This window comes from Dermatophagoides farinae, chromosome 3 (genome assembly GCF_024713945.1).
Source record: "Dermatophagoides farinae isolate YC_2012a chromosome 3, ASM2471394v1, whole genome shotgun sequence".
Lineage (NCBI taxonomy): Eukaryota > Metazoa > Arthropoda > Arachnida > Sarcoptiformes > Pyroglyphidae > Dermatophagoides > Dermatophagoides farinae.
In genome coordinates, this window is record NC_134679.1 from 98,114 (window position 1) to 125,863 (window position 27,750).

General features: G+C 31.8%; 5 protein-coding genes across 26 annotated transcripts in view; 4 read left to right on the forward strand and 1 right to left on the reverse strand.

Moving 5' to 3' along the window:
• LOC124498515 (uncharacterized) overlaps positions 1 to 17,489 on the forward strand; it is a 64,080-nt gene extending 46,591 nt beyond the window's left edge. For 6 of the 14 annotated variants that reach the window (XM_075729051.1, XM_075729047.1, XM_075729053.1 and 3 more), the window contains 8 exons: positions 7,526 to 7,947; positions 9,716 to 9,793; positions 13,263 to 13,910; positions 13,996 to 14,250; positions 14,308 to 14,468; positions 14,539 to 14,782; positions 15,077 to 15,205; positions 15,281 to 17,489. In XM_075729051.1, coding sequence (XP_075585166.1) covers positions 7,914 to 7,947; positions 9,716 to 9,793; positions 13,263 to 13,910; positions 13,996 to 14,250; positions 14,308 to 14,468; positions 14,539 to 14,782; positions 15,077 to 15,205; positions 15,281 to 16,911 — 3,180 coding nt within the window. In that variant the 5' untranslated portion in view covers positions 7,526 to 7,913 and the 3' untranslated portion in view covers positions 16,912 to 17,489. Of the gene's footprint in view, positions 1 to 6,705; positions 6,893 to 7,262; positions 7,283 to 7,525; positions 7,948 to 9,715; positions 9,794 to 13,262; positions 13,911 to 13,995; positions 14,251 to 14,307; positions 14,469 to 14,538; positions 14,783 to 15,076; positions 15,206 to 15,280 lie in introns of those variants that run through there. The other 8 variants (XM_075729055.1, XM_075729048.1, XM_047062275.2 and 5 more) reach the window with 8 other exon arrangements.
• LOC124498518 (iron-sulfur cluster co-chaperone protein HscB-like protein, mitochondrial) lies at positions 128 to 21,469 on the reverse strand. Of its 8 annotated transcripts, none has more exons than XM_047062280.2 (5): positions 21,208 to 21,469; positions 4,729 to 5,707; positions 3,170 to 3,476; positions 893 to 1,016; positions 128 to 789 (listed from the first exon to the last, which is right to left on the reverse strand). In XM_047062280.2, exons 2-5 carry the CDS (start codon positions 5,532 to 5,534, stop codon positions 545 to 547), a joined length of 1,482 nt encoding a protein of 493 aa, XP_046918236.2. In that variant the 5' UTR covers positions 5,535 to 5,707; positions 21,208 to 21,469; the 3' UTR covers positions 128 to 544. The 8 variants fall into 8 exon arrangements, with proteins under 8 accessions (XP_046918236.2, XP_075585173.1, XP_075585176.1 ...); XM_075729058.1 differs by having other exon boundaries at positions 4,729 to 5,719; positions 21,208 to 21,448; XM_075729061.1 differs by lacking the exon at positions 21,208 to 21,469 and adding an exon at positions 20,604 to 20,665 and having other exon boundaries at positions 4,729 to 5,719.
• Positions 7,987 to 9,629, forward strand: LOC142597368 (uncharacterized). The gene has a single exon (XM_075729065.1). The coding sequence runs from the start codon at positions 8,388 to 8,390 to the stop codon at positions 9,522 to 9,524; it is 1,137 nt and encodes a 378-aa protein (XP_075585180.1). The 5' UTR covers positions 7,987 to 8,387; the 3' UTR covers positions 9,525 to 9,629.
• On the forward strand, positions 18,413 to 23,853 carry Gmd (GDP-mannose 4,6 dehydratase). Of its 2 annotated transcripts, XM_047062279.2 has the most exons (7): positions 18,413 to 18,534; positions 21,908 to 21,961; positions 22,020 to 22,152; positions 22,234 to 22,903; positions 22,963 to 23,059; positions 23,141 to 23,209; positions 23,305 to 23,853. In XM_047062279.2, exons 2-7 carry the CDS (start codon positions 21,911 to 21,913, stop codon positions 23,365 to 23,367), a joined length of 1,083 nt encoding a protein of 360 aa, XP_046918235.1. In that variant the 5' UTR covers positions 18,413 to 18,534; positions 21,908 to 21,910; the 3' UTR covers positions 23,368 to 23,853. The 2 variants fall into 2 exon arrangements, with proteins under 2 accessions (XP_046918235.1, XP_046918234.1); XM_047062278.2 differs by lacking the exon at positions 18,413 to 18,534 and having other exon boundaries at positions 21,821 to 21,961.
• Positions 20,129 to 21,401, forward strand: LOC124498516 (uncharacterized). Its single transcript, XM_047062277.2, has one exon. It carries the CDS (start codon positions 20,241 to 20,243, stop codon positions 21,399 to 21,401), a length of 1,161 nt encoding a protein of 386 aa, XP_046918233.1. The 5' UTR covers positions 20,129 to 20,240.
• Positions 23,854 to 27,750: the final 3,897 nt, after the last annotated feature.

The following is a 27,750-nucleotide window of genomic DNA, read 5'->3' on the forward strand; positions in this document are numbered from 1 at the left end:
TAGTTGTCAGAATGATGATTACAACTCTAATCAATAATGCACTGAGTGAATTTTTTTTTGTTTTTTGTTTTCTTTTCATTTTAGTTATGAGTTGGTAAGCCAAAAAAATAATTTCCTCATCTTCATCAATGGCTCTATGATTATTCATTTTTAATTTATTTGCAAAAATTGATTGGCTTGCCGGTCAAAATCATCATATATTGATATTTCCCATTATTTCAAGTTTCATTGATCGAATGGATTGGCATCATGACATTTGTTCCAACCAATCATCAATTCAATTGGCACTATGGTTGTTCCACATTTCTTTTAAAGAACAATTGTCATGTTCCAGTAAATTTTCGACTTGTATATTTTGTTATAGTAGTTCTGATCATATCATATATAATGGATTGTGTTTTTCAGTATGTGTGTTTGTGATGTAACAAAAAATGGGACAACATTTGATTAATAAGTGTCATTTGTGTGTGTTTTTCATATGACTAATTGCGAGCCTCTACATTTGGTAATAAAATTGTTGTTTTGGGATTATATAATCTAGAATCTAGAGTGATGATTTCAATTTAGCCATAGCATTATTATAATATGAATATTTGATTGTCAATGTACGAGCTTCACTAGCGTTCAAGTCATTGAATGCAATGGTTAAATTTTGCATCAATTTTTCCATATTTTCTTTCAATTGTTCCATTATCACTCGTAGACTATCAGGATCATTATGGGCCAATTCAATTTCTTCATTCAATTCCATTATTTCGAGTAACGAGTTCGGTTCAGAATCCATATTAACTACATGACCAACCAACCAAAATAAGAATGATGAACACGTCCAGACATGCCAGATGAGAAAAACAATGCGGGTAGTCAATGAAAACAATCATGTTGAACATACCTTCATCGATGATTATATTGAACATTAAACGCAACATATACAGTGCACGTTGATATGGATCACGTAATATTTTATAGCCATCATTGATAATCGATGAATTCGTTGACGAGAATTCACTTTCAATCTATACATAATTATGAAAAACGTAAATGGAAATAATAAATTAGCAAACATATCACACCACTTTGATTATCATCTTTGTTATTGAAAATTAAATTAGACGAGCCAACAAGGTTGTTGATCTAATGATTCTAATCTAAACTAGTAGTCTTTTCAGCAGAAAACAACAACAACAAAATCTATCATCAAGTTTTTTGTCGGTTATTTTTCATTTCAAAAAATAAAAAATAAAAACTTGAAAGCTACGAAATATCGAATCGAGATCGGATAGAACAACTGAAAAATGGCTTCAAAATCAACCGATCTTTCTCGAATGACATTAGCCGTATATATTAATATTATGTGGGTGTAATATATAAAATGAGAAAAACGATTTTGGCATTTTTCCTTTTCTTATTCTTCTGTTTGGCATCGGCTGATTCATATATCCGGCGCCGTATTATCGTATTTTCTATATCTTTCCCCATAACAATATTAACGCGAAATGGTGATCAAAAAAAACATTCATCTTGATCTTGAGTTTACTTACTCACACACACACACATCATACTTTACATTCTCTCATAGCTCTCACTTCACAATTTTCAAAATATTACATTTGTCTTGTGTGTTCCATACACACACACACACACAAATCGGCGTCATCAAACGATAATTTTTTCTCATTTCTTATTTCATTCTTTTTTGTTGTTGTTGTTGTCGACCAGAATGAAAAAGAAACGAGAACAACAACAAAATAAAAAAAATCCAACATACAAATGTGGGTGTATGAAATCGAAATGGATTGCTTTGCATTTGACGATGACATTTTTTTTGTGAACAAAAAAATCTTCAAACTTTTCCATGTGATCATAGTATTCGTAGTAGTAGTAGTAGTAGCATAATCGAGGGTAATATGAAAAATGTTTGAATGAATGAGAATGTAAAAATGAAAAACTTAAACATTCAATTCTTGAAGAAATGATCCTCATCATCATAATAATGACGATAATAATAACCGGCAATATATGAAATGGATAGAATTGGATTGGATTGAATTGAAAGCCATAAATTTTTTTACACTATCACTACCACCAGAAACCAACGATGAAACAAACAACAACAAAATGAAACGACATGTCGAATGTGTGTGTGTGTGTGTGTTTTGAAATAAAATTGAACAATACTATACTCTGAAGAATTGAATGGAAAATAGAAAAAAAAATTGAAACATGGATTCTTTTCTTTTTTTTGATGTTTTCGTTTCTTTTTTTGTCCCAACTGAACAACACTCTCAATTTTTTCATTCGTTTTATTGAATGAGCAAAAAAACTTTGGCTTGATCGTAAATGATCCATTTTTTATCATTATCAATTTCTTTCGAAACAAATTCTTCAAAAAGAAATTGGTCTTAGAGGATAAAATGGCCCATCATCATATAAACGATGATGATGATGATGATGATTTTATCAGAACCACCATTTTGAGTTTTTTTCCGTTCAGAAAGATGATTTGCAAGCTTACTTCCATGATTATGAATGAAAGATTTCTTGTCAAATAAGGCGAAAATGCAATGGAATAAAAATTAGCCAGAAAATAAACAAAACATTCTAATGGCTAATGGTATACTCATGTTGGCTACCTGCCTACCTATATACCCACCTATCTGCCAATCTAAACTATCGGATATTGTATTCTTATTGGAAGTGATGTTATTTATGTCAAAACGACGGCAAAACAAAACAAAACAAAACAAAAAACATGTCTATCAAAGAAAAAACAACAACGAAAAAAATCTAGATTCTAATAATCAATGTTGTTGTTTGTTTGTTTGTTTGGGGCATTGGGATGTGTGGTGCAAATGTGTTTGAAAACGAACAAACATAAAAGTATTCCACAGAACATAGAATACAGACATTTTCCAATCAAAAGAAAAAAAAACAGAGTCATCATATTTTATGAAAGTAAAAGAGATAGACATATCTAGGGAGGAGAATGCCATTATCAATAACACCCTGTAGAAAGTAGTATGGGAAAAAATAATGTTCCATTACTATGTGTGCAATATATTTTGTTTGTCTCTCTCTCTCTCTTTCTCTCACTCTCTCTGAGATGTAAAAATCTGATTCAATCTTTTTATTCTGTTTCATTATTATAGAATATACAAGAAATACATACATTTGATCGATTGATGTTCATATCCGGATGCATATTTTGCTGCAAGCGTAAATAATTTCTTCGTAACTTTTCCAAATCGATATCATAATTCCAATACGGTTGCTGCTGTTTATTTGCTATTACCATTGAATTGAGATTGAATAGTTGAAAATAGTCAACATTCTTAGAAATTGGCTGTAATGCTGAACAATGTGGACATTTAATGATTACATCATTGTTGTTGTCGTTGTGCAGCACCTGAGTATTCGATCCATTAGTTGCATTCGACTGATGACGATTTTCATGTAACGGCTTATCACATTTCCAGCTAGTTTTTTTCGGCAACAAAAAATAAAAAGACAATAAAATAAAAGGATACAGTATTAAATTTGGAAAAAAATTCCGTTTCTTGGATCATCAAATGCGATAAACGAACGAATGCGACTAGCAGCAGCAACAACAGTAATAGTAAATGAATGAATGAAACAAACGGAATTCAAACCGTGAGAAAGAGAAAAAAGGACATTAAGAATCCATTTTGTTCATTTTCTCTGTTATCTCTTACTATGGTTAGATAGTTGTGTGTTTTCTTGTTTGTTATTGTGTGTGTGTGTGGTACAAGACAGAAACAAATTAGTACATGATTCAAGTTGACTGAAACAAACTAAACACACGATGATGAAAGTCAATTAAATTTGCAAGAAAAATGTGAATGAATTTTATCTTGAAAATTTTCTAGTTTTTAATATTTGGATGTCATATCCATATATTTTTCTCGTTAATGTTCCTTTGCGGTTATGTTAGAACCAAACAACCAAACAAATGAACATAAGAAATAAAAAAAAAATTCAACCATCATAACTATTCATTACATTCAAAAATGAATGCCAACATTCCAGAAATGTTTGCAACATTTTTTCATGTCTATTCAAAATATTTTTTCAGCCTGACTCTAATCTATCGACACACTAAATGATGGAAATATTTTTGTCAAATATCGAAATTCTATTCAATTCAAATCACAATAATAACGATGATGGTTGTGAAAGAGAAAAATTCAGTGTTGGTGTACGTTTGTTAATGAAAATGATGATTTGATCATTACCACATGTATTCAGACGAAAGTGTCATGTTATTTTGTTGCAAGTGCTTGATGATCGAAAACTATACATACACATCAATGAGAAGACGGATGTCCATCACATGCACACACATAAATTTTTCTCTCTTCTCTGGCTACCAAACAAAATTGATTCATTGGAATAACATTATGGAAAAGAGGAAAAAAATTCTTACTGGAATTCGTCGCTAATGACAATTACATAACAGTATATTCAGACAGACAGACAGACAAAGAGATTCATTCATTTCACATTTGTCCCACTAATATTCACATTTACAATTGAGATGTAATTTAATGATGATAACCATCTAATAGAAATAGAAATAGAAATAGTAATAGTAATAGTAATAGTAATAGTAAATTGAATTAAATTGAAAACAGAACGCAACATTGACACACAAATGCCAGGCAACCGAAATACAGAAAAAAAATGAATTAAATTGTAAATTATACATACCAACATTTGATTCTATCACCATTATCGATAAGAATGTTATCACCACTATCACTACCACTATCACCATTATTATTATCATTATCATCGTTATTCACGTTGTTGTTGTTGTTGTTGATATTTGATGTTGAATTGGATGAAAACACTCGAATCAATGTCGACGATGGTGATTGTTGTTTTGGTCGACCAATACCGTACATGTTATGTGATGATGATGTCATTGGTCGTTGTGGCAACAATGATACAGGTTTTAATGATAATCGAATGATATTTTTATTATCAAAAAATGTTAATCTATTCATCGATAAACATGATGACGATGATGACGACGTTTTAAATGATGAATGACAATATTCCAATGATGATTTGGCGCCACCATTCATGTTATACAATTTATTCAATGTGGCAGTGGTGTTTTCAATGTTGTCATCCTCATTATCCTCATCCTCATTATTATTATTATTATTATTACCATTGTCATTTGAATTCGTATATTCGGGCGCTGATGATGATGATGATAATTCCCAACTAATAAAATTATCATAGATTTTCATCTTTTTGGTAAATTTTTCTATCAAAAAAGACAAAAACGAGTCAGAATTGATCATGGAACATTTTGATGATGATGATGATGGTAACATTAACCGTTCATGATGACGATGATGATGGTAGCAACCGCATAGATTATTATTGTAACTAAAACGGTTAAACAAATGGAATGTTGGTTGTTTCAGAATAACAAGAGATAAGAATAACGACCGAGATGACATTAGTGATGATGATGTTGGTCGTAGAAGGATAAAGCGCATTTTTCTTGTTATTCAATTACTTTCTCGGTCGTCGGGTTCCGCTTTTATCTATTATCGTTATTATTATTATTATAGTGATGAGAAAATGAATTATTTTTCTTCTTTTTCTTCTTTTGAAAATGAATTCTGGTGTTTGGTTTTCACAAATTAAAATGAGATGAAATGAAAAAATCCTATTTTTTCGACTAAAAAAAATTATTCAAATAAAATTATTAGAAAAAAGAAACAACAAAATCAGAATGAAATTTTCAGCGTGGGTTTTTACGAAAATCATAAACTGGCACTTGCATGTGAAATGACGAAAAAGAGAATAAACACACAACATATGGAAATGATGAGGCTATTCATTCGTTCATTCGTTCATTGGAGCACAAAGAAAAATTAATTTTCAACAGAAAAAAACAAGAAATCCAAAGAATTAGTACTATGGATGGAAAAAAATGATAGACAAACATATCATGAGAATTATTTTCGAATGAAAGTTTTTTTTTCGCTAGCTGCATTTTGCGAAAAAGCATAATTTGAAAAAAAATCTCTTCTACACACACACTTACGAATGGAGAAAGTGAATAAATATAAGAATTTTATCCACATAAATTCTATTCATACAGCCGGCCAGATTTCAATTATCTCGATTATCATTATTATCTTCTCAGATTCAAATTCCGAGGAAAAAATGGAAAATCTTATGAAATTCTTTTTTGTTCTTCGAAAAGATTTGAAGAATCGAAATTTTTTTTTCAATTATGAAATGATGGTGAAGTTTAAATATTATAGAATTTTGGTTGTTGGTTTACCGGAAATTTTACCCGATAAGAGATGTGTGTGTTCATCTGATGATGATAATAATAACAACTACAACATTTGCAATAATTATTCTGCAGACAGGAAATTCATTCATTCATTCAAGAAAAAAGGTTCAATGAAAGATTCTACATTCCTTATTTTTTGCTTTCAATTCAATTCGAGAGAAAGAGAGAGAGAGAGAGACAGAATAATAATGATAAAAAATGCCAAATTCAACCATCGTTCTCTTTTATCATCATTTCTTAATTCTTTCATGCTGAAAACGAGACACACACACAAAAACACATTGTCTAAATTTAGCTCCATTCAACAATGACATGATGTTCACAGATGATGATGAAATAGTTTCACACACACAAACACAACAAACGAATAATAATAGTTACCATTTGAGCTTAATTAATTTTGATATTCTAATGTCGTTTTATATTCGTTTTTCTCCTTTTTCATCTGCTCGATCATCATCATCAGTTAACCGTTTGTTTGTTGTTGTTATTATTTTGGATGAATGCCGGTTTTGGATTGCCGAAAAAAATTATAATTTACCGACCGTATGTTTTATAATAATAATAATAACATATTAATTGCCACTACAATAACGGGTATTATTCGAGTGAAACGAAACAAAAAAAAATTATAGAAACAGAATTGGAACATTCGGTTGTTTGTTCATTTTTTGAATTTTGTCGCTAGATTCATATGATAATATATGAATGATGAATGCAGAACGTGTAGAATTGTGCAAATTGTGAATGATCATTATTTTAGTGATGACTAAAAATATAATTGTACGCACTCGTTCTGTAACATTCCCTCTCTCTCAATGTTTTGTTTTGATTTTAACCCAAAGATAAAGATGATGAAAAAAATGTCATTACCGATTAAGAAACGAACTAGAAAAAAATAGAATACTCATTTGAATTTTTTTTTCTGATATGAGTGTATGTCGTGTTTAAATTTTTTTATTTATTTATCGAAGAAATGAAATTCTATTCTCATTCATCGAATTTCTTGCTGTGACTATTTGATTAATCGAATTCTAAGTTTGATTGTTTGAAAAATTTTCCAAATCTAATGAATCACCCAAGAGCACCATCTTCTGTGAATTTAATGATTTTAATATTTTGTTGTTTCTGTTTTATTAACATCGAAATAATTTTGGTTTGTCTTATTCTTTCTGACAGGTTTGTTTCAAAATGAATCGAATCAGGATCTGAACGAATTGAAATTCATTTTCATTTCAAATGAGAAAAAAATGAAATTCTATAGAAAAAATTCCACAACAGCATCATCAACGACAACAATATCGTATCGATCATATGGTATGTAGTGTGGTAACTAATCAAACGCGAGTGAGAGAAGATAAAAATAATAAATAAAAATATTTAATCGGCTAGCCATCGGTACAAGAACAAACAAAAACGAATAACGAACAAACGCCACAGTGACAACAACAATCTTGATGTTCAATCTACAGACGTTCGGTTATTATCATCATCATCATTATTATTGCCATTGTTGTATACGTTTACGGTTGCGTAGGCCGATCAACGAAACATAACGCTACTTCAAATGGTTAACCTTGCAGGCAATAGCTTTACAAAAGGTATGTCTTACTGATTTTTCATCTTTTTCCTTCCTTCCTCTCTTTTTCACTTTCTGCCACTATCGCTCGATATGTTGATGATGATGATAATATCAACCGATATGGGAAAAATATTTGACACAGACGAAATCGGTGACAAAGGATGTGATCATCTAACATTATCATCCGACGGTGTTGTGAATTTTGTTGCAACCAACAAATAATCCTAATCAATCAATTGGATCGATTAATTTCAGTTTCATGTTTGCCACCACTCTCTCCATCATCGAAACAACAATAGAAGAAAATTCGATAATTAGGCTCAAACGAAATTAAATGAAAAGAATGGCAACGAATTCATTGAAAATGACCATACACAATTAATGTTTGAATTCTTAAAAGTTTCTTTTTTTTGCTGCTATTATTGATTTATACGTTTCTGTTGATCATCATATTCGAAAATGGGGATGGACAAGTCATCGAAAAAAGTTAGTAAGAAAAAATCTACAATAAAAAAAGGTGGTAAAACTTCGCGTAAAAAATCGGAAAAAAGTTTGAATAAAAAATCTACAAAACCAAAACTGACAAAAAAATCGACGAAAAAAAGTGACCTTTCATCCACATCCAAAGAGACGTCGAAATCATTGGCGACCAAGACGAGCACCATCGATGAAGATGGAGTTTCGAAGAAAGTAACTGATGAGCAGACAACATTAACTGACACTAAAATTGATGATTCGACAATGACCTCAAAGACTGTTGATGATTCTAAAACGTCGTCTGCAACCACATCGACTACTGAAGATTCTAAAATGATTTCTGAATCTTCATCGCAACCAAAATCGGAGGTAGCCAAAGAAATGGAAATCAAACCAAAAACTCAACCATCAACAGCAACAGAAATGGCCAAAAACAATATAGATGATCAGACGAAATGTCTATTCAATACTTGTAAATTAGATCCGGATGTAGCGATAAAAATTGAAAAAAACCGTCAAGCAATCGAACAAGTGGTAAATCTTTTACGTGAAATAAGACCAGATCAAATTACCGGTGATATTAAAGAAGATCTGATTAAAATTCATATGATTGCACGAGGTATACGGATACGTTTAGCACATCATCTAGCTGAACAAGAAAAAAAGATGATGGATATTATGATGAAAATGTTGACGCCAACCAAAAAAGAAATGGCACCACCGGAATCGGAAATGAAAAAGGAAATGGCAAAAACAATGACAAAAAGTGATGAAGAAAAATCGAAATTTGCTACAGAAAAATTTGCTGATTCGGATAAAACAATGGCGACGGAAGTAACTAAAACGACGACCACAACGGCCGATAGTGATGGATCATCATCATCATCATCATCATCGGATTCGACAACAATGAACAAAACAGAGACAAAAGTGATGAAAAAATCTCTTGAAAATGATCCACTGAAAATAACCATTGATGAACCATTATCGAAATCAGCTGGTGAAGGTACAATAATCATGAAAGTTTGTATCAAAGAAGTGGTGGAAAATGTTGAAAAAAGCGTTTCCGATAATGATGATAATAGTGGTGGCAAAACAAACAATGATGAAAGTGATTAGAAATTCAAAAAAAATCAAGAGAGAAAAAGAGTGACGAACGGAACGGAAAAAGATTTGAATTCAATTCTTGAATGTGGAAATTAAATTTTTTTCCAATGCAAAAAACTTGTTTTAATTTTCAATTTTTTTCCGTTTAATTTATTATTCCACTTTCCCATTTGTATTGGTCCTCCTCGATGACTGCATAATAGCATTTTTGCACCAAACGATCGGATACCTTTTGATAATGGTTACGACCGTTGTGTTCCAGCCAATCTATTATCATTCAAGTAAGTTGATGTTTTTCAGTTTAGTTTTGTTTATATTTGCTCAAGTTGTGTTTATATAATTTTCGTGTTTCTCTTCAAACGTCTTTGTTTCAAGTAATTTCAAATTGATAATGATGATGATGACGGTCTTGTATATCGTGCATGTTGTCATAATAATTATATATTGATATGTTGATATTGAGAGGATTGAGGATAACATTTCATTACAACATTTCACGTTGACATGGTATTGCCTATGGTGTGGTTCATTCTGACATATTCTAATGTCACACACACATTCTTGAAAGCGAAGAATTCTTTTTTGGCTTCAAGCTTTTATATTTTTCACATTATCATCATCTTGTCATTCAAAATCGACATCAGTGTTGTTGTTTTTGTTTTCTTTTTGTCTATATTATATGAGAACCGGAAATAAAATCATCGAACAAAAAAAAATTGAAAAAAGACAATGACAACAAGATTGTATAACCAAAATAGGCAAGCATCCTGATGTGATAATGATAATGTTTTTGTTTTATTCTTGAAACTCAAGATGAAAAAAGATTATTCTTTGATCATCATCATTGCATGGTCAATAGTGTGTTGTGTGATGGTGGTGGATAGGGATGAAATTTCATTTGGTTTAATGATGATGTGGTTTCCATTTTCATTCTTCTTCAAATTAGCTTGTTTTTCGTTAAATTTTCTTATATTTTATGTATTCTCGCCCATGAGATGATCATGTTGCGATCGTTTTTTTTATTGTTGTTGTTTTTAATGTTGTCGGTTAGAAAATAAACTGTCACCAAAACCGAAACCGTTTTGTTTTCGTTTTTGTTTTGTTTTTGTTTTTTTGCAACGTTCAATTTTATTTGACAACATGTGAACAGAAAAGAAAAGTTTCATTGTCGTTTCAAGATGATAATATGGTTAACAGGCTATTTGTTTGATCGAAAAACCGAAAACCAAATAACCGCATCAAAATGTACGATGTAATTAGGACGCCTGTTTGTTTGTGGACCACATGTCCAAACGATGTGACAATTTTTTTCGGTTAAATTCTTGAGTTTGTTTTTGTTTTTTGAAGATATAATTACACAACATTGTAATGATGATCATGCTGATAATTATTTCAATCGAAACGATTGCTTTGCTTTAAAAAATTGCTTGTTGTTTCCCATTAAAAAAGTTGTCATCATTCTATGAACAAGATTCCATCACATTTCTTTATTTTTTTTTATAGAAATTTTATCGATTTTTTCTCATTTCCCTTGTCGAAAAAATCATTGAAAATTGAACTAGAAAGCGAAAATAAAAATGGAATAATGAATTTTCTGTTTTGCCGGAACGATTCGGGGAAAAAAGATAATTAAGAACAACGATTGTATCGATATGAAATGAAATGATAATGAAAATAATAAACCCATATCCGGGTTCTATCTTTGTCCAAATGATGAAAATGATATTCCATGTGAACCAGAGACTCGATTTATCGAAAGAATATTAATGATCATGCTAGACTTTCTTAGTTTTCATAATAATTCAAAAAATCATTATCGATTTGTGATGATTTGCTGATACAACTACGATCTCTAACAGTGATGATTATTTCATCAAAATCACACATCTTTGCAGCTAGTCGAAAAAAGTTTCTTATCATTATCATTTAATGAAACTGACAAACAAAAATAAAACCAAAACACAGATGTATCAGTGTGATCAGTGGTTGTTTGTTTTGTGCATTGAATCTAAATATCATATGTAGATGTAGATGATGATGATTAAGATTCCACACTCTGATTGTTTATTGGACAGTTCAATTTTTTTGCATCATCATCATCATCATCATCATCATCATCATCATCATTGATGGCTTCGATATTGAATAAACAAAAAAATGTGCCCTGCATAAACACAATATTTGGCCAATTCGGATAAAAGGAAGAATGTGTAAACATCTTCATTCTCATACAACAATGACAACAATAAAAAAAAATATTCCGGAACTACACCATATTAATACAATCGCGAATAAGATTGTAAATGTGTTGTTGTTGTTGTTTTCTTTCGTTTTAAATAATAATACTTGTTTTGTGGGTATGGATACAACCAACAGCTCGATATTACTGTGTGTGTTGTGGCCATATATATTGACACACACACACACACTTATTTTTTCGCACCTAATCAAGAAAGAAGAAAAAAAGTATAACGGCTATACTTTTTTTTGGACAACAACAAAGTTGAGAAGCAAAAATAAAAACTTTTGTTTTCCATCCATTCACTATGGATCGATACATGAACACACAATGTGTGAAGATAGAAGAAATGATGAAAAAAAGATACATAGTCCACTAAATAGATGTTGTTGTAAAACGACGACAACATCAAGAAACTTTTTTGCCTTTTTTATCGAAACCAAAAGTTGAGAGTTTCTTTTGTTTCTTTTCCACTTTTTTACTGTGAATATTTATAAAGAAAAAAGAAAGAAAATTCTGTTGTCTATCTCTTTTAAATCGAAATTCTTAACAATCGGAAACCTTGAGACCAACGAAAAAAATGTCATTATTCCAGAAACAACAAACATAAACGAATAGATAGATATGTGGTATATGGCATATTGGCTAATGTGTGTCGTATATATCAGCTGTCAAGTTCAGAATTCTTGAATTTTTCTTTTTTCCTTGGAAAAAAGATGACCATAATTTTCGTTTATCACAGAATCATACATGTATGAAAAAGAAATAATTTATGAAATTTAAATAATACCAAAAAGCAAGTGTTTTTCAACAACAAGAAATGACCGGCCGGTCCCCAAAAAAAGAAATTTGAAATTCAAACAATTTTTTTCTTTTCTTTCGCGTTTTTCATTTTCTATTATCGAGAAAAAAAGACCACGATGAGAGCAGTATTCGAAACGGAATTTTGTTTTTGTTTGTTGTTTAAATGGATCTGCATTTGTCATTTATCCAAAGACAAACAACAACTGCAGCAGCATCGGCGGTGGCGTTGGTGGACAAAGAATAGAATAGAAATATAGATCTCTAGTCATTATAGTCATCATCGTTGAATGATTTTTGTTGTTGTTATATGTTTTTGACTTTGTCAAACATTTTCATTTTCATTCACCATTTGTCAATTGGTACCGGCAATAAAATACAAAATAGATAAAGAAAAAAAGAAAAATTTACATTTAAATTAAAGTTTTTTCTTTTTCCCTCGTTAAATCACCAAAAAAAAAAATTTCATATTTCGAATCAAGTAGCTGTAATGCTGTATATTCTAAATTTGGATTTATTATCATGTCAAATCAATTGTCATGCAAATGATTCGTTTGACAACAACAACAACAACAGCAGCAGCAGCAGCAGCAGCATTAAGCCAAATTAATGTTTAATTTGGTTTGATTTTTTCCGTTTGAATACAGAAAACTCTAATTCCAAATCTTTTTGTTATTCAATTTTCATTTTTCACTAAATCATTAAAATAGAATTAGTTCGTGCCAAAGATTTCAGCAATGCCGAAAGAGATGCGGCATTGTCTGCCGCCTTCAAATCATCATCATCATCCACATCATTATCATTATCATCATCAGCTACCTCAACGGTGATTGGTGGTGGCCATAGAGGTACATTGGACAATAGTCTTGGACCGGTGATATTACCACCTCCACCACCACTACCACAATTACCATCATCATTAACATCAATACCATCCATTATATCGGGCCAAAATGTATTAGACAATAATAATGACACACCAGATTCATTTCTATTATCGTCGATTGGTCATCAATCCAAATCATCCATAAAACAGATTGAAAAAAGAGAACCAACGAAAAATGGATCGAAAAAACTGACGAAAAAGCCTAAATCTTCACAACAACAACAACAACAACAACAACGATCATTTTCAGCTTATATACAAGCGGATTTATCACCATTAGAATTGGATGATACAATATTCGATGCAGTTGGTGGTGGTAGTGGTGATCCACGCTTTGATGCAATGATTTCAATCGATCCAAATGATCCATGCTACAATTTTACCGTTGGAAATTTAAAATATCAAGAATTTTTCTCACCAAATTATCCAAATAATTATCCAAATGATACTGAATGTGAACGAGTGATTCAAGGTTGGACATTTTCTCTTTTAATAAAAAATGTAATTAATATATTGACATATAAAGTAATGTGATTCATTTTGTCGTTGTTGTTTAGCACCACATGGATATCAAATCAGTATAGAATTTAGGGATCAATTTTCTCTTGAAGATTCACCAAATTGTGCATATGATTATCTTGAAATACGTGATGGTCCATATGGTTATTCAGCACCGTTGGCAAAATTATGTGGCCCAGATTTTCCACGAGATATCATCTCCAATGATCGTTACCTCTTTTTACGTTTTGTGTCCGATGATAGTATTGAATATCAAGGATTTAGAGCTGTTTATTCCTTTATCAAAATGACAAGTAAGCCATTGAATCGAATTGAAATGATGATGATTGAGCAAAATTTTTTCGTTTCAGATGAAAGACCAGAACCGCCAGATGATTGTCGTTTTAATAAAACAGGTGTTAGCGGGACCATCGAGAATCGTGATATACCACTTGAGCTAACAAATTATTCGGTAACCCAGAATGTTCCAATTGATTGTATGTGGAATATAACTGTTGCAGCCGGTTATAAAGTGAGTATTGTTTGTCAATTTTTTTTGGAAAAACAAAAATGAAAATCTAAATTATCATTGACGATTTTAGATGTATCTGAATTTCAAAGAATATAAATTAACAAGCCCAAATAATTGTGAAGCCAATTATATTGATATTTATGGTGAAAAATTGAGCGATCTAGCACGTAAACAACGATTTTGTGGTACACAAGCCGAACCCGTACGATCGGATGATAATCATATGAATATACGTTTTTTCGCTAAACCGGACGCATTGAGTAATGTACAATTTGAGATTACGTTCACGGCATTTCGTGAATTATCGAATAAAGGTATTTGATTTTGAAACAGCGAAAAATCCTGTTTGAATGTATTGAATATTTATGCACTTGTTTTTTCGGTTTTTTCTTATATTTCACCGTGTGATTTGATCTGTTGTGTGCTTGCTTGGTTTGTGAATTGTTTGTTTGTTTGTTGCTTTTCGTTTTCGTTCGTTTTCTTTATGTTTTGATTGGCTTTTTGTTGCAATTGCAAATTATTGAACACATTTTGTGCTACCACGATGATTAATTGATCGGTTTTTACGCAAACAAACAAACAAACGAAAAAAAAAATTCGGAAAAAAGCAGAAACATGCCGTCCTGATGAATTTGATTGTGAAGATTCCACATGTATCGATATTGGTCTGAAATGTGATGGTGTCGATAATTGTAAATACCGTTATGATGAAGATAAACAAACTACCTGTGCACCAGGTAATGTCATTTGATTTTTTATTCATGGATGATTTGGTAAAATTTTTTTTCTCAATTTTTCCATCTCCCTCATAGGAAACAAGGGCGTATTGAATCTCAATTCCCAACATATGGTTGTCATATTGATCGTATTCTGTGCACTTGTATTCGGAATGTGTGCTTCCATTGCCATTTCGTGTTGGAGTAAAATTGAGGAACGTTCACAACGTAAACGTGAATATAAATTAAGACGTTCACGTGAAGCATCAATGGAAGTTGGACTAGACCGTACAATGACCATTACATCATTGGATCGCTCATGTCCATTGGAACATGGTGAACAAACATCATCATCATCCGGTTCAAGATGTCGTAAGATTGTAACGGCAAATGCTATACGACAAAAACCAGATGTTGGCAGCGGTGGTGGTGGTGGTGGCGGCGGTGTTGATGATGATGATGGACCCACAATGGGTTATTATGATTCCGAAGAGAATGGTTGTTATGTGCCAGATTTAGATATTGCACCGATGCATCATCATTCATCAACATCTCATCATCATCTAGTGTATCCATCATCCACCGAAAGGCGACCTAAACAGATGCAAACTGTACAGCCAAACGGTGGTACTATTTGTACAGCTCATCATTTGGATCCTGCCGATAAATATTCACCCGATACGCCCACACCACCACAAATGATGATTGGTTCACCAAATACAAGAGGTCATGTTGGTGGTGGTGGTGGCACACAATCACCATTAGTTGGTGGTGATCACTATTATCATCAACAACAACAACAACAACAGAATATAGAGCGTGATTCAATACGATCATCGTCTGATTGTTCAATACCACCACCGCCTCCACCACCATCGTTAAGTCATTTTCGTAATCGTCTTCAACAACAGCCACAACAATATCGAACACTACCTCTTGATCCAAGTAAATTGACAGATGCATCATTGTTAATCATGAGCGACAATCATCATCAAGCTGTACAATTTAGACATCCACAACATACCACTCGTATGATAGCGACTGGTGCAGGTCAACCATCATCCATGATGATACATCCACAACATCATCCTGATTGTGCTCAACATCAGCTCAATAAGATGCAACAAGCATCCATTGAACATCAATCACAATATAATCCTAATTCATTACGTAGAGCAACAAATTATTATACGAACCAGCCTACAACCGGTAATTGTGGTGGTGGTGTTCGACAACAACCTACATCCGGCAATAGTAATCCAGGCAGTCAAAGGCCTTCACCGATGCCTATAGGAAGTAGTGGTGATACAAATGAACTGCTCAATGATGTAATCGATGTCGATGGTTGTATTGACGAAGGTGATGTTGAATCTGGCGTGGGCCATTCAGAACAACGTTCAGCAATGGAGCTTAATGATGATGTTATCGATGATGATGTATTAACCGAAAATGATATCTATCCACCATCAAATGGACTAGCATCAACCAGTGGTAGACATCAACCATCTACACATTATCTATTACGCGGCCAATCAACATTGGAAGAAGAAGATGATTCTTCAGTGCCTTTAAATTCAACCAATTCAAATACTGGCTATGGTAGTAGTGGACAACAGACTACAATGCCACCAAACATTGGTCAACAAGTTTATTATCGCAGTGAAGCTGTTATTGAAATGGCACCAAGACCAGATACGAATCGTCAAGATGTAGCACTTATTCGTTGAAATGAATTGAAATTATTTGTATTTTTTTCAATCAAAATCTACCATTCAAGCCATTCAATACCGATAATAACGAGTGATATTCACTCACAACAAACAAAACGAAAACGAAATATACAAACAACAATCACACAATGTAATCGACAACTTATACATACACACATATACATACATACATACATACATACATATATTATATTCTCTAATTCGTCAATAGATTGTCGTCACATTGGTCAATTGTTTTTGATGTTGTTTTTCATTTTTTGCGCTGCCATTCACATTCATCTCTCTCTCTCTCTTTCTCTCTGTTTTCATTCAAAGGAAAAGAACAAAAAATTTTTTTTTTGTTTTGACAATAATCAATTCATCTGATAAATAATTATATCATCATAATCTATAGACATCAATTGTTTGTTGTAATACAAAATCACTATGGATTTTATCTAATTCATTTTTGCTATAAATATACAACCAAATTATTTAAAAAATTGAAACAAATTCTTCAACCAAATAATGAATAGAAACTTGTAGGAAAAATTGTAAATTTTATCAAAAAAGATATTATCAATGATATACCCAAATACCCATTCACACACACACTTTACAAAGCCTTTGAGATGAAACCTTGTGTAAAATAATATAAAACTGTGCATAGATTACAACTACAACTAATAATTGATTAGAAAAATTCATTTCATTTGACAAAAATCTCATTATATTCTTTACATGATTTCAATAAGATGCATGTTTTTCCATTAAATTAAATCAGCATTTATAACTGAATAGACAATACACATTGTAACTAGAGAGAATCTGATTATTACTGATTGATTTGAATTGAATATTTTTGTTTTGTTTTTGTTTTTGTTTTGGTCATTCATTCTTGTATTTTAAATTATCCAATATACCCAACACCTACCCACATAAAGTTATTTATAACCACCACCACCACCACCACCACTACAAAGAAAGCCATACCTGAACAAACAAACAAACCAAAAAAAAAACATTGGAAAAAATGTACTTGACAATTGCTTCAATTATCTCTCCTTTTCTCCATTTTTTTCATCATCATCATCATCATCATTGATCATTTGATTATATACCACACTTACACACAAACTATTCATTGATTCAAGAAATTTTTTACTTAAAAATTTAAAAAATTTAAGCATTTTTTCTGTTCTCTTCAGATACTATATAATAAAATGAATGAATATAAATATATATCATAATCATATATATTTGAATTACATACACACATTCAAAATACATTGTTTACAACACTCACTCACACACACACACACACATACAAACCACTTGAACAAATACATATGATCTGAGATACAATATACAATTACAATAATTAATCATGATGAAAACGAAAGAAAACTAAAGGTTCAATAAATCTCGATATTCAATGCCAACCACCCCTTGGTAAAGCGCAGCAACAAAAACACCACAAGGAGTCATATTGATCATTTTGTCATTCTGTCATTATGATCTCCGTTCTTACGTGTCATCATCATCATCATCATCATTTGTTTTTGTTTTCTATATGTATTTGAATGCTTTTGTTTAATTGTTGGTACAAATAAAATCTAAATTATCAAAATCAACCTATAGGTATGTTATTTGATCATTTTCCTTGTCAACTATGTTTCGTCTATTTCATATGATTATAATCTTTATCAACTCAACATGTGCGATAACCGATTTTCTATGATTAATTTTTCCATTTTGCAATTTTCTATTCATAATATAAATAAACTAATGTGGCAAATGTGGCATAACTGTAATGGTAGATAGTCGATTATTGGATCAATTGATCGAGAGAGAGAGAGAGAGAGAGAGAGAGAGAGAGAGAGAAAAAATAAACACGAATCTTCGATCCAACACACGCAAACATCAATATAGAAATCTGAGAAGCTCAACAACAACAACAACAATCTTGAGATTAACAATAAAGATATGGGAGTATCTCTCCTGTAAGCATTGAAAAAATTTCATGAGCAATCAATTTAAATTTCGAATCAATCAAAGTGTATTTACGAATACCGAATCGTGTGACATTCATATGTCGTCGTCATTGTTGTTATTGTTCACGAAAATCGGTTCACTAATTCATCAACACCACATCTACCACACAATAATGTCATTGAACAATGGACATTGAACAATTTTTATTCAAAGAATGAAAACTCTTAAACCAAAGAAAAAAAATAACGTTGACCGTTGAATGTGGCCAACAAGAATAAATCTTTTACATACAGAAAAAAATATATAAATAACTAACCAAGGATTTATATAACCAACAAATACCGAAGAAAAAAACAGAAATCTTGGCAAATGGAAATTCAATGTGTTTGCTGTCCCATTCATTCATTCATTCATTCATTGAAATGGCAATCATTCATTGGCGATGATCGAAGAACAAAAAAATAAAAATCCCGTATAAAACACACACACACACAGAGGCAAAATCAGAATAAAAAAAAGAATGGACAATAATCAATCACCGATCAAATTCGGACATGTCAAACATTCGTTTGTGTGTGTATGGGTAAGATGAATAAGTCACAAGATCCATCTCTTTATAAATATCGAAAAACGCCCAGTAAGAAGAAAAAAAGACCGATTCATTCATTGAAATTATTTCGAAATGGACAAGTTGATTATATAAAGAGAGAAAAAATACAATACATTAAGACTGTGGCGAAGAAAAAAAAGAAATCTATCTTTCCATCTATCTATCTTTCGAATCGAAATACAACTTCTTAAATAAAAAAAAATTCATATTCATGATACACACAGAGTTGGATTTATAACAACAGTAAGATTATATATCAGTGTCATCCTTTTCTGTTTTTTTTCAAGAATCATTCGGAAAAAACTAGTTAAATGAACAATAATATAGTAATGGTTATAGTATTTCAACAAGAAAACGCGAACTGAAAAAAATTCGCTTTCTCATTCACACGAATATTGATTAGAACACAAGATTGAAAAAACATCAATATGTGTGTAGGCCAAATTCTTATTGAATAAATTCAGTTTTATCAATGACAATAGATTACATGTTATTACATGTCCAAACAGAAAATGTGAATATGTTTGCGAGAGAAAACAAGAGAAAACAAAAATTGTTTGTTAAAACTTCAACAATGAATATTCGTTATAATTCTTTACTTCTCTATTTCTTGTTGGTCATATGGAATTGGATAATAATGTTCGATTTTCGAATTATGTCGAGATTTCAAAATTTTTGGTATGAAAATGAAAAAATTTTCCCATGATCAAATGTGAATGAAATTGATTTTACAAGTGAAAATATGCCTGACGATAATAAAAAAAATATCAACTCGAATTCTTCATCTTCAACGATAAACTCATCATCCAGTTCAGCATCAGCATTACCAACATCAAGGATGGAATTGATATCGGAAAATGTGGCCAAAGTACAGATGCTAGAAACTTTGGATCAAAATGGTACGCTTGTAATATTGTCGAACGATGATAACAACAATGGTAATCCATTACATCGTCCAGTATATTCATTCAAATCACGGGTGAATTGGAAACGCACATCACTCGAAGTTTTGAATAATGTTCCAAGATTTGGTATCTACTTTTGTTCATTAAATTGGATTTTTAAAAGACAACTTTATCGTAAGATTAAAGATGGCGCCATATACCTTGAATCAATGGCGCCGGTTTTACATTGTGTTTGCAAAGAACCAAATGATTTCTGTCATGGTCGTATCGGTCCTATTGATAAGCTTATACCGTATGAACATCATCAACAACCAAAAGTGAATGGTATTTGGATATCGGTGTTTGGCAATGAAACAAATGTTGCTGATATAAACGATGAATGGAATCAAAGTTTTCATCGAATGAAATCTTTAAATTCCAATTTTAATCGATTAATATTCCTTGTGGCCAACCATGCTGCCTGTGTTGGCATTCATTTCTGGAATACAAAAAAAGATGAAAAAAAATTGCGAATAAAACAAGGTCGAAAATCTTATCATCATGAACGACCATTAATTTTACCGGGTGGATTCTACGTACTCGAAGGTTTATTCGAAGCAAAATTTCTAAATTATGATCCAAAAATCGGTTCAAAAACAATGATTACACCAAACACGTTTCATTCATCGATCAATTCACCAAGAATGATTATATTATCTGAAGGAACACATATGATTAAAGTAAAACCATATGAAGGTCTTATAATGGATCTTGTAACCATGGACATTGGTGAGCAAGCAATTGTCAACAACAAGAATAACTTACCCAACAAAAATAATGATGACGTGAAAAAATTGGTAGCAATCGTTCCACAAACTGTTGATGATAATAATGTAGAGACAAATGACAAAGCACGAAAAATTGAAGTATGGTTAGATTTCTATTACAAAAAATTAATCATGATTGATTATAATCGAATTATGATGGATTTATTCAAAATTTCAACAATCAACACATGATATTCAAATAATAAATATGATCCGAAAAAAATTCTGTTACGTTCTATATGAACGGTTGAAGAGAATCTAGCACGATTTTGTTTTCAACAGCTGCAATCATCAAATTCTGGTTGCAATTTTTGCATTGGACCAAAAATTTTTCTTTTTTTCGTTAGTTAATAGTTAAAGGTAATTTCCAAGTATTTCTTCAAGATCTCTTCACGCCATCAGATCGAGGAATAAATTCAAATTCAAATTGTCATTTGTTTTTTATTCATATATTTACAACTTTGATCATTTTGCAGAAATGAAAACATTCAACATTCAAATAATTTTCGTATCTAAACATGCCATTCATCATGATCATTAGAAATAATTTTTAATGTAAATTGTATCCATAAAATCATTTTCATTTTGTGTGTGTGTATGTGTTTGATGAACTAAAGCTGGTCTGAAAATTTGATCTCAATTTAGCCGAAAAAAATTCAATTTCAAAGTCATCATTTATATTTTATTGCATCAATTAGAAAATGAATGGTCATTCGAGAAAAATTGCTTTGATTACTGGTATTTCTGGCCAGGTATGATTACTATTTACTATTTAAAATCGAATCAAACTGATTTCTCTCCTTAAAAAAGGATGGTTCATATTTGGCTGAATTTCTAATCGAAAAAGGTTATGAAGTACATGGTATTATTCGACGATCAAGTTCATTCAACACTGGTCGTATTCAGCATCTTTATAAAGATCAATCGACACATCAGGAGGGATGTAAGTTGGTTACAATAATGCATGATAATAATGTTTCAAATGGACAAAAGAATCAAGAATGGCAATTTTATTCTAATTTAGCAATGAAATTACATTATGGTGATATGACTGATAGTACCTGCTTGGTTCGTTTGATACATGAAATTAAACCGGATGAAATATATAATCTAGCCGCACAAAGTCATGTAAAAGTATCGTTCGATCTAAGTGAATATACTGCCAATGTTGATGCGCTTGGAGCATTACGATTATTGGATGCCATTCGAACGGCAAATATAACCGATACAAATGGAAAATTAAAAATGAAATTCTATCAAGCCAGTACTTCAGAATTGTATGGCAAAGTACAAGAAGTGCCTCAACGTGAAACAACACCATTCTATCCACGATCACCATACGGTGTGGCAAAATCATTCGCTTATTGGATTGTTGTCAATTATCGTGAAGCTTATGAAATGTTTGCCGTCAATGGTATACTATTCAATCATGAATCACCTCGACGCGGTGAAACATTTGTCACTCGTAAAATTACACGTGGTGTTGCGAAAATTCTCCTAAACCGGCAAGAATATATTGAATTGGGTAATCTGGATTCAAAACGAGATTGGGGCCACGCACGTGATTATGTGGAAGCAATGTGGCTAATGTTACAACAGGAAAATCCAGAAGATTTTGTTATCGCAACTGGTGAAGCACATTCAGTTCGTGAATTTGTCGAATCTGCTTTCAAACATATCGATAGAGAAATTATGTAAGCTATGAATAAATGAATGAATGATTAATTTCCATTGATCAATTTTATCAAATTAGCTGGGAAGGTATTGGTCTGAATGAAGTCGGAAAAGAAAAACAAACTGGCATCATTCGTGTAAAAGTGAATGCACGTTATTTCCGTCCAGCGGAAGTTGTACGTATTTTTCCATATTTAATCCTTTCACTAATTGGTCTGCATTTGTGTTGTGTTTTGTTGATTACAAAATCACTATAGGATTTCCTATTGGGTGATGCTTCGAAAGCAAAAAGAAAACTAAATTGGAAACCGAAAACTTCGTTTCAAGTTTGTTATCATAATGAAAACATAGCCAAATCAAATTGAATAATCAAAAACTAAAATTTTTTTCTTTCGCACCCCACACACACACACACACACAGGAACTTGTCAAAGAAATGATTGATGCTGATATTGAGCTTATGAAACGAAATCCTTATGCCTAAATGAACGAAAAAACCTGCAATGAAGAAAAATCTGAAAAAGGAAAAATTTTTATCAATAAGTCAATGGTTTCAAAAAAACAGTTCAACTTTCGTCATTAACACACACACTTAATCGATTGGACCATCATCACAAAATATGATTCGAACAACAATTATTAATTCTTTTATATTTTTATTTTTCAAACTTTTTTTTCGTTAAAACAAAACACAAATTTTTATTTTGCTTTATTATTCCGAATTTATTGAAAATTGTTGATTTCCATGCCCCACACACAGTCAGACATTCCATACACACACACACACCAAGCCTATCGTTTTTGTTTGTGTTTATTTATTTGTTTTTTCTCATTTTGCAATGTTTTTTTTCTTCAAAAAACAGATTTTATTTCAAATATTCTGATTTTGTATCAGCATAAATCATTAAAAGGGGAAACAGAAATTAAATTCAAAAATGTTGATTTTTTAAAATCTTTTTTACCAATTGCATTGAAATGGATTTGAATATTGTTCATGAATGATTCATTAATTGATTAATGTCCAATCGATGCCTTCTGCCTTGCAAGTTGGTTTTGTATATATGCAACTAGCAAGACAGAAGCGAATGATAATATCAGTGTTAATAATGTGATTAATGATTAATAGCAAAGGGGTCTTCATTAGAGGTTTTATTGCAACAACACAGAAAAAAATGACAAAGCACTTGTTGATTATAGTTAATTTAATTAATAATAGACAATTATATCCATCTATATTGCTTTATATTGCTGTATTGTACACGTGAGCTCTGTCATGTTTGTATGTTTTTTCTTTGTTATCTTTATTACTCATTTTTTTATCTATTAAGATTTTCAGATATACCATGGTTAATTTAGAGATAGTGTAATCTTAATTATCATTTTTTTCTGATTTCAATTTGCGAAAAAAAAACGAAAAATTTGGATATTCCAACAGACAGAAAGTTAACAAATATGTGTATGTTCCAGAAATGAAAAAGACAAAATTAAATTCATCCCTCACTTACTTCTTGGACAAGTAAGTGAGGGATGTGAAGTTAATCATCATCATCATCGACATTATTTCGTATCAGAAATCAGAAAAACAACATGAAACTTTTTCCAATTGGTTATTATTTTCAGTTTTTTTTTGTATTTGTGAAATACTTTTATCGATTATTAATTACTGTGTGTATGGAATATTATTGTTTGTCGTTTGTTGTCATGGCAAACAGACATTAGTATATTCGACTTCGACCTGTATCTAACCGCTGAATTCCAAAGAAACTATCATTATCATCATCTTACTTGATGGTGGAATTTATGAAAATTTTTTTTGTTTCTTGCTTTTTTACCAGCCATCAAAATGTTGCTCTAATTACTTTGTTAATAAATTTTCGATTTTTCTAACGAAACCTTTTTTTACTTTGAAAAATTTATTTTTCTGGTTCTCTGTGTCGATTCCACTGAACACAATTGAATCAAGAGGAAAAATTGAACATTTTTCTCCGTGTTCGTAAAAAATTAAAAATAATTCTGCTGGTATTACAATTTTTTTTTTCAATTTCCTAATGACCAGCCCGGTACAGGCGCTTCGCGCCTGCCCCAGGCTGGCCCTGCGGGGCTGACTCCTGACAGTCAATATAGCTGGATACCCGCAGGTGTGGCGGCTGCGCCGCCCCCCCTGCTTGGTACCCAGCCAAAGGTATCAATCCTTGACGGTCAATATAACTGGATACCCGCAGGTGGGGACGGCTGCGCCGCCCCCCCTGCTTGGCATCCAGCCAAAGGTGTCAATTTTAACGCTTCGTGCCTGACGGTGGATTTCTATGCACGGCGTTTTGCTTCCGGCCTTCGGTTTGGTACCGCAGGGTCAGCCATGTGTATTGCACCTGATACCTTTGAAAAAGTTGCGTAAACCGAACAGCATACTTATTATTGCTAATCGATAAGTTGAAGAAATACGATATTTATAGATACTGTATTCGTTGTTGATCTTTTCTTCAATTTCCTGAACAAAAATCTTCAGATTATTAGGATTTTTGCAGCGGCATAAATTATTCCATGTTGCAATACTGGTGTAGGAAGGTACACACTTATTTTATCGAAAGATTGCCCTTAAAACAATAAGCCAATACGACAGGAAATTGTCCACGCACCAATTTAAATGGTAGCTTAGGATCTTGATCGTTTTGCTGCAAAATGAATCATAGCCTCCTTGTCAATATTCGAGCTTCAATACTGCGTCTATTTACAAATAAACGCATGCCATTGAGCAAACCACTCTGTGGTTCAATATTGCGGATGAACATGATAATCGATCCAATGTTTAATCCAAGTTTGTGTCTATAGATCCAAACAGATAGGATAACCTTGTGGGTTTATCGCATGAAGACACTCAACATTGAATCGTCAACCGCTGTGGCTTTCTGCAATATCGTAAATGGTCCATTTTCTTTATTTTAAATGAAAAAAGTTATCAGGTATTTTAGGTGTAATCAGGTTAAATAACCGAAATAACTTACCAAACGATGAGTAGATCATAGATCATGGAAACAAAAACAGAAAAAATCATTCCAATAAATGCAGTCTGTCTTCAAGCAAGATTTCATCATCAAATACACACTCACACAGGCACACAAAATGAAAATCACGTGTGACACATGTATTATCACAATAATCAATTCGAAAAATTCGAATTCGAACTCTTTCTATGTTCTATTGAATGACTGCACCATCTATTGGATGCAAAAGCTGCAGCAACGTGTGCTGAAGCTAGAACAATGAAAAAAAGCTTTGTCAAAGCTACATACCACAGAATGCGTTTCTTTGGAAGCGACTTCTACTTCTGAGCTGGACGAACTGTTCAGCGGCATTCAAAAGTTTTTCCGCATGCTCAGACACACACACACAACACACACTGAGTAGCTCATACTAAATAGTTATGTTTGTACTGAAAATAATTAGGAATGTCCAGCTCGGCTTCCCCGCAACAAATGCCAAGTTAATACAGTTTTTTATACTTGCAGAGTGTAAAAATTGCAGTTTACAGTGGAAATTTAAGCGACATAGAATAGTAGATTATTATTGTTGACAAATTTTTTCCGTTGAAATCATCATCACAGTGCTGGCGAATAACCCTCTCATATTGAAATGTTATTGTTATTTTGAGATTTGGTTGGAAATAATTGGATGAATCACATGGCATAAACACACACACGCACAAGGTTTATTTTTTCATACCAAAATGAGTTCTTTTTCTCGGTGCCGTCAAGGCTAAAACAAAACAATTCATTGAATTTGTGTTGTTGGTTTTAATCGAACAAATTAACTTTGAGGTAAAAAAAATAAAATTGGTTTTGGCAAAGCGGTACATGAATAAATCTTTGTGTGATCTTCTCGTTTTTGATATTGTTTTTTTTCTGGTTGCCACTTTTTCGATCGGCTAAAGACCGAATGCCGACAAATTTCTTGAAAACATTTCATCTTTTTTCCCTCCTATTTTTTAGATAAAATGAAAAACTAATGGCTGAGGAACGAAGACAAAAAAATCAATTATTCTTGTTTGAACACAATGTTTCCAACATATAAACGATCATCATCGTTATTCACTCCTAAATCGAGTGCAAATCAATTATGTAATTTGAATTTTTTTTCTCTTCTTCAAATAGATTTTGTTTTATTTTCTCAATTGTCAAATTGTTTTTTCTACTTTCAAAAGGCTGAAAGACAACAACAAACGTTTCTTTGGTGACGACAAAAATCAAATCGACTTGAAATCCGTTGTGTCCGTTTATTTCTTTTCTTTCTCTCGATGTCGGTATTTGTCATTTCATTTTTTTTTGTTGTGCATATGTGCATATGTATTCTGGTAGTTATGAGAAAATTTAATATTTGAAATTCGACAGAATTTTGACAAAAACAATTTTTTTCGTTTCGAAAAAATTCCAAAGAATTGTCAATTATTATTGTTATTGTCGTCATTTGTATGGTGGTATTTCCGGACCTAAGAATTATGAAACAGTGATGATGATGATGATGAATTTAAAAATTGTTGAATCGATTCGAAAGAGAGAAAGAAAGGGAGATTTTAGAATCGTTATCCCATTACCTCATTTTTTATATGGAAAAGGGAATAGAGAATAAATAAGTGGAAAACGGTTTCTCATTTTGTGATTATTACAACAAAATAAACAAATCGATCAAGTTTATTCATGTGATAGGAAACGGAAAATCAACAACAAGCAATCGAAACCATCTATTTTTGTAATGATCTGAGTTAAGATAGTGAAGATAGAGTTGAAAAATATTTGTCATTAGAATGATATTTTGAAAGTCTTGGTTTTTCTTTTGAAACAACAACCAAAAAATTTGGTATACAATTGCATTG